At 38.0% G+C, this 7313-nt stretch overlaps 1 protein-coding gene across 1 annotated transcript in view; it reads left to right on the forward strand.

The window, feature by feature from the left end:
- Positions 1-6908, forward strand: part of RGS7BP (regulator of G protein signaling 7 binding protein) — a 93711-nt gene extending 86803 nt beyond the window's left edge. Inside the window, exon 6 of the mRNA XM_006913072.1 lies at positions 3732-6908. Within this exon, the coding sequence (XP_006913134.1) occupies positions 3732-3823 (92 nt within the window). The 3' untranslated portion in view covers positions 3824-6908. The remainder of the gene's footprint in view (positions 1-3731) is intronic.
- Positions 6909-7313: the final 405 nt, after the last annotated feature.

Consider the following 7313-nt stretch of genomic DNA (forward strand, 5'->3'; position numbering starts at 1 on the left):
TTCCATGAATGTCATCTTCCTTCTCTGCAACTTAGGAGTAATTTCCCCCCTGAGAATTCTCATAGCATTGTATTTGTATCTCTCTTGCAGAATTTCTACTGAAGGCTCATAGTTACTCAAGGAAAGATCCTTGAGGCCAAGGATCATCCTTCTATTAGGACCCATCAGGTATTAACCCCAGTACCTAACAGAGAGCCTTGCACTTAGCAGGCCTTTGGTTCTCAAAGTGTGGTCTAGGGACCAGCAGGTCTGAGAACTTGTAAGAAATGCAAATTATCTGCCCCAACCCCCACCCCCTACTGATTCAGAACCTCTGGAGGTAGGGCAGCAATCTGTGCTTTAAGAAGCCCTCAGATGATCAGCCAAATTCGAGAGCCACTGGGTTAGCTGAAGGTCTCCTTTTTTGTGTTCTGGAATAGAAATTTGTCATCTGCAGTTCTATTCTAAGCACCTCTCTTGACTTTACCTGAGAACGTAGCTGTAAACTCAAACACTCGGTTTATTATTTGAAAACTTATTTTTATGTCCCTCTGTTTCTTAACATATCATCTATATAAGACATCTTTTATTAGCAAAAGAAATTTGAGCAGTAGAGACATGGCATCAGTGGGCCTACTCTCCTTTTTTTTCACTTTTTCCTTTGCTTTCCTTCCTTCCTTTCCTTTCCCACTTTTCATATTCACATTTAAAATTGTCCTAGATTACAGTTCTCTGAGAGTCTGTACTTCAAAGAAAAAATGCTACAAAAGCCTCAAACATTTGCAATAAAAAATCAAAAATTTCCCAATAAGGTCAGGTGGCTTAGCCCAGAAAGTTTAGAATGAGTGGAAAAACAGTCCATTTTGTTCCCATTCTTTTGGCAACCCATCACTTCACAGACAGGATTTCAATCAATGTGGAAAGACGTCTTTCCTTGGAGTTGAATTCACTTCAAACTATTCCAGACATGCTTACCACTCCGGGAATTTCAGCATTTACTGAAGGTGTCAGCTCCCTATGGTGTAGAAAGCTGCTCTGAATTTCGGCCAAAAATGTGTGAGCTGTTGTGTCACCTCAGCCTTAGGTGATGAACAGACAAGCTCTGGGCTAGGCAAAGGTGTCACAAATGCTCAACAAAGATGTCCCAAACCAGCAGTCACCTTAATAAGCAGTCTGCTCTTTGCTTAACAACCTAGTGCTTTCTCATTAATCCTAACACTTCCTATTCACTTGTGAGTGCTATATATGCTTATGTGTGTGTGTGTGTGTGTGTGTGTGTGTGTGTGTGTGTGTGTGTGTGTAGCACTCACAAGTGAATGTATATACATGTATATGTGTGTATGTATATATAGATAGATAGATAGATAGATAGATAGATAGATAGATAGATAGATAGATAGATGAAAAGAAGACCGAGTGAGGAGAATTTCAATAGCACAAAAGGTTTTTGATTCACTGTAATGAATGCATAGACACAAGGGTCAGACTTGATAGGAATCTCGTAATATCTGTATAATACCTGTGTGCTTTTAATATGTAAAAAAGAGAGAACAGGAGCAAACACGGCACCACAGCAGACATAGATACAACCTTGTGGCAGACATTTCTTCATCTAGTGGGAACCACACACATCAGAATTGCATTTTATAACATATAAAATGGTAGGTCACTTCCCAAATCTCTTAAATGGTTGGAGAAAAGTAAGGATATATAGCAATTCAGTCTTAAAGAAATAGAAATACAAAGATTTTTTGTCCCTATAAATATCTTCCTAGTTTTGGTGATTCTGTTCCAAGGAAGCATTGAATTCCAGATGAACTTGAGTTTCAGGAAGTGTCGTCAGTATTGAAAGAGATACTGAAAGGTAAAATTTTATACCCTTCAGAGTCTGCTATATCTTTGCCATATCCAATAAGGTTACATTCATTGCTCACTGAATTTTTAAAGAAGAATCCCAAAAATGGTGAGAAAGTGAATTATCTTTCTTTTCCAAATATATTATGATTCATCTCTGAGAGGTTATCCTTAGAAATAAAGCTCAGATATGATATCTGACATTGTTTTCATTATCTTAACTATTTGGGGCAAGTTTAACTATAAAAGAGAGATGTCCTATTTTTAGCTCTCGAAATGTTGACATCTAGATTATAGTGAATTATATTTCACTATGGAAGGACAAAGAGAGTCTTTTTTCCTCCATGTTAGCAGAATATGACTTTAAAGAGAGGACTTTAATCTGAGGAGACTGGGAGAGTTGACTGTGTTTGATTAATTTGATGTGCCCAGCTGGGGCGCCTGCTTTCTTCCGGAACTGACTCCAACTTGCTACTCTAGTTCCATTTAAATGTATAACATAGTGTATACCATTCTCAGGAACACTGTCACCTTGGTGGATGATGCTAATTTACTTAAAAATATGACATAAGAAGAACCTTTGGAGAAGGCCGGGGTGAAGCCTGGGCACTTGGATGACACAATTTATGTAAGAGGACCAGGAAAGTCAGGACTCATTTTTGTCCTTGACAGTTTCCTGAGTGTCTAGGCTCAGTAAGCATAAAAACTAACCTTCATCTACAAACCACTTTTATTGAGGTGGGGCACATTCTTTACTTTATGCCTGTCTTCATCTAACTCCCAATTCTGGGCTCTTTCCCAAGGTCCCATCTGCTCAAAGTTAGGATGGGAAAAGGAGGGAGTTCCCTAGCTCTACTCTGGGAGAGCAGTACACCTAGTCCTGGCAGAGTTTAGGTCCACAACAATTGCCAAAACCAACCTAGTGCCTGTCTGATCAGGCCCTAGCACTGCCCCAGTTGGCAGTTTCCAGGTTATTTCCTTGTGGTCCTTCTTTAGCCTCTGGGATCCCCCTGGCCAGTTCTGCTCCAACAGGATATTTCTACCACCCTCTCCGGACTACACTATTTCCTAAAAACTCAGTTCATTAAACCGGATTTGGTTTACCAGCTTATTTCTTCCTCTACTTGTCATCATGCTAAAAATTTTAAATCAAAACTTATGAATTCAATAGCTGGCAATCTTCTTTGATTGCTCTGGTTACAGAAATCTGTAGAAAGTGCAAGGGAAAGACTCAACCAGAAATAGCTGACACTTCTTCCTGAGGCATGATGTAGATGAATGGAGAGAAGGCATTTGTCCTATGTAAAGGGAAATAGTTAACAACAGCTGAGTGTTTCCTCTGGGCTAGGTGCCAAGATATCTACCCAAGCTATATATTTTTCATAGATTATTTCATATTTAACCCTCATCTAAGTATTATTAAACTCTGTTTTACAGAAGGGGAAACTGAAGCTTGGTGAGCTTAAGTTACATGTTCAAAGTCACAGAGCTAGTAAATAGCAGAGGCAAGTTTACAAAAAACACCAACCTTACTCCAAAGCATGGGCTCTTTCTCAGAAGCTATACTTCTCCCACCTGGAAGATTGCCTAAGCAGTTAAAATGTAATTCCAAGTGGTGGTTCTCAACTGAAGGCTGTTTGCCCCTCCCCCAGGGAATATTTGGCCATAGCTGGGGACATTTTTGGTTGGGGAATGCGACTGGCATAGTGAGTATGGCCCAGCATGCTGCTAAACATCCTACAGTGTTCAGGATAACCTCCAACAAAGAATTATCTGGTCCAAAATGTCAATAATGATGAGATTAAGAAACCTCCATTCAAAGGATGGTAGCTTTTTAAAGCCAATTTATAAAAAGATTTGGTCTGTACTTCATTCATATGTACCTTGTCTCCTCACAGATGACAGCAGCCTTCTAAATCTAACTTCCTACCCTCTGGTTAGAAGACGGAAGAGAAGGTTCTTTGGGCTATGTTGTCTCGTCTCGAGCTAAACCCCTGGGAAGACCTGAAAAAGTCGCAGAAGCTGAGGACCTCCAGACAGCTGAACCACAATTATTGGTTTTTGACTATGTTTTCTAGCTTCCTTATTTTTTTTTTTATCTGCCTCCCCTTCCCTTTTAAATGATTTTACATTTGAAAGGAGCTGCTGTCAAAAGAAAAAAAAAGATTAAAAAAGCAGGCTGTTTTTAAAAGGATTTTTAAAGCTGACATTGTGCATGTCTGCTCTACACCATACCATGACAGATGCAAGAATTATAATTTTTAGATTAAAGGTTTTTTTTAATGTATTATAAAAAGAAAAAATTACTTCATATATAATAATATATCTATAGCTCTTGCTGATCTCATGTTAACAATTGATCATATATGGAAGAAGTCTTTAAACATAGAAATCTATTTAAAACTGAAAAACTGTTAAAAATCTGATCTATTAATATCATTAGAAATAATATTATAATCAAACATACCACCTTGCCTATTGCTTTCTCTGCTTTCATTTACATTTAGTCTTCCATTCTGTCAGAATCTAAGAGCTTCAACAGAAAAATATTTTAATTTATAATGCAACAAAAACCATATATGAAAAGTATTGAAATTTTGTAAATACACAATAATCCTAATACCTTCGTACAATGCATATGGGCAACTAATTTCCTTTTGATCCAATGGTGTCTTTTTCAGCTTTTTGGAGAATGAAGTAATCCAGTTAGGAAATGATGTAGTGATATATACAATTACCCTCAAATGTAAAATTGAATATTATCACATTTTGTTCTAATTGAAATCTGAAGCATGATGTCTGCACATCAGCATAGTGTTAACTCTTTTAGGGCATGCTGGAATTAGCTCAGATCATAAAAATATTTAACATTTTACATTGTTAATAAAATCTTTTTAGTTAAGCTAAGCTTGTCTCATTTTAGATGACTATGCAGATATGACTTTTCCAGTGTGTACTTGGTGTCTTTTATGCTCAGAATCTTGAAAGCAGGACACATGAAGCAATACTATATTTTAGAAAGGAGGAAGCCACATGCTTTGTTTTTCTGCTCACAGCTTTGTTGTGATCTTCCTCCACTAAATCTGTAACATGGTCCAAATTTTGGTATATTTTCCCCCTGCTCTTCCTTTGGCGCATTTCCCAGACAGAATTTCCCATGGGCTGAGAGATCAGGCCTTTGGACTTCTTTTCTTGTTTTCCATAGTCTGGAAAATCCTAAAGTCAGACAAGAGGTACCAGTGTCTAATGCAATAAAAGAATGAGTTAGATGCCTAGAAGTGGTTTATCCAAGACGCATCTTTAATCCCAACCCTGTAATTTCTCTGTACTTAGGTGCACAGGCTTTTATATGTCCACCAATATTTGACCTGAAAATTAGATATATTAAAGCCTTTAGCTTTAGTGTAGATGAAAACAGGTACAGACAAATTACTGGAATAATTATTGTATTAGGTTGAATTTTATGAAATTGCTGATATTTGACTGTTTTGACCTAAAAAATAGTAATTTTATATACTTCAACCTAATATCTGATGTTGTGGGAATTATCCTTGGAATTGTCTTTTAGATTTTTTGATTGAAAGCGAAAGGATTAAAGGGTTGGAAGAGATCTCAAAAGCCTATGCAGGTCTCTATTTAGATTACACTAGCTGGCTATTGGCCTTATTCTTAGAGTTTAGAGTTGTGTTCCAATGAACTGGTAATTGATGCATAATTTTAGATATATCTGGCTTCATATAAGGAAGTACTCTTGAATATTATACGAGAAAATCACAATTTTCAAAATCAGACTTGTAAAACAGTTGTGAGAATATGCTATTTAAAGACTCCTCAGGTGAATACTCCCAGGCAAAGCCGTAACCACTCCCTGATTTACCTGGTATTCAAACCCTGATTTTCATAAATCAGGTTTGATTAAAGCTTAATATCCTTTCCTGAATGCAGCTCATTTTCACCTTCTGAGGTTAATTAACTTCAGGTCCTTTGTTTTAGAAATTATGAGGTAGCCCAGTTTGGCACGTTCCCAGCTTCTGTCTCTGCCCAATCCCATCTTTATACTATATTAAACCTCTAGCTTCATTCTAGTTCCTATTAATCCATGCAGAGTTATTAACTGATAATTCCAACCTTGGTGTCCAGCACGTTCTTCTAAATGCCTGGCCTAAGTCACTTCTGCTTGGTTAATTCGTGCTCACTCGAGCCTTAGTCTTGGCGTGAAAGTAACACTTACCTGCCATGCAACTGTCCTTTGCACAACTGAAGACTGTTAATAAATTCAGGTCTCGCCTCCATGTTTGGGAGGGCTATAGTAGCATTTCATGGAGATGGGGATTTGTCTAATTCCTTAGCTAGGCTTTCCATATCTAAGGGAAATAAATTCAGCTACTTTATCTTTTATTCATAGTGCCTGTTTCCCAGCCTTTGATCAGTTTTGTAGTTCCCGTAGACACACTCCAAGATTTATAGATCTTTTTTTCACTAACAGTTCCTAAAATTAAATTTAGTGCTCAAAGTCCTGATAACCTATGCTGGCACATAGTTGCAATAGGTAATTCACTATCTCCCATTAGATAGGCCACCGCATCTCTGTAGGAGCTGACCCTACCCTCCTCTCACCTACCAAAGGACTTTCTCAGGTGTTGTTCCATGAGATAGAGCTCTCCTGTCTCGGCTTCCCACTGGTACTTTGATTTTAGATGAGCAATAACACTGAGCTGATCTCTAGAGATAAGGAGAGAACACTGAACCCACTTTGTTGCATGTACTCACATGCTTGAAATAGGAAAGGACGTGAACTTTTTCTGGCACACAAATCATCCATTTTACCACTCTATTTTTAATAACCCCATGTTGATTTTTTTTTTCCCTTCAGATTACAGAGGCAATACATGTTCTTTGTGGGAAATCTGAAAAAATACCACCGAGTACAAAGAAAATAAAACTCACCAGAATCTCACCACAGTCACATTGTTTAAAACCACATTTCCAAGCTTTTAAATCAGTCATTGGTGGGGCCCAAAGGCACTTTTGGATAAGGTTTATAAAGAAGTGTCCACAAGGCCAAGGCATCACTTTAAAAAATCTGTCCACTAATGTTTTGCACACACCTAGGAACAGATTCACGGCACACCTCTGGTTGTGCCACTGTCCAAGGATACAAAGAAGAGTTTAGAAGTAGCGCAGCCCTGATGCCTCCTCTGATGAAAGCTCTTAGGGGAAATTATAAAACCCTGCCAGATCATTTTGTTCCTTGATGCTCCTTGTAATGTTGGGATACTTACTGTTTGGCAATACTGCCACCTACAGAAAGCTGAGCTTCAGAGTAAGAGGGGAAAACCAACAGAGTATTAAAAACATCCTATTTATTTTACACAGCAAACAAATGGGCCAGATTAACAAAGATCCCAATGGAATTTCAGACTCTAGAAGTCTTGGAGTTGAAAGGATTAAGGGTATCATCCAGACTAACTTCCCGCCCC

This window comes from Pteropus alecto, unplaced genomic scaffold (assembly GCF_000325575.1).
Source record: "Pteropus alecto unplaced genomic scaffold, ASM32557v1 scaffold20, whole genome shotgun sequence".
Lineage (NCBI taxonomy): Eukaryota > Metazoa > Chordata > Mammalia > Chiroptera > Pteropodidae > Pteropus > Pteropus alecto.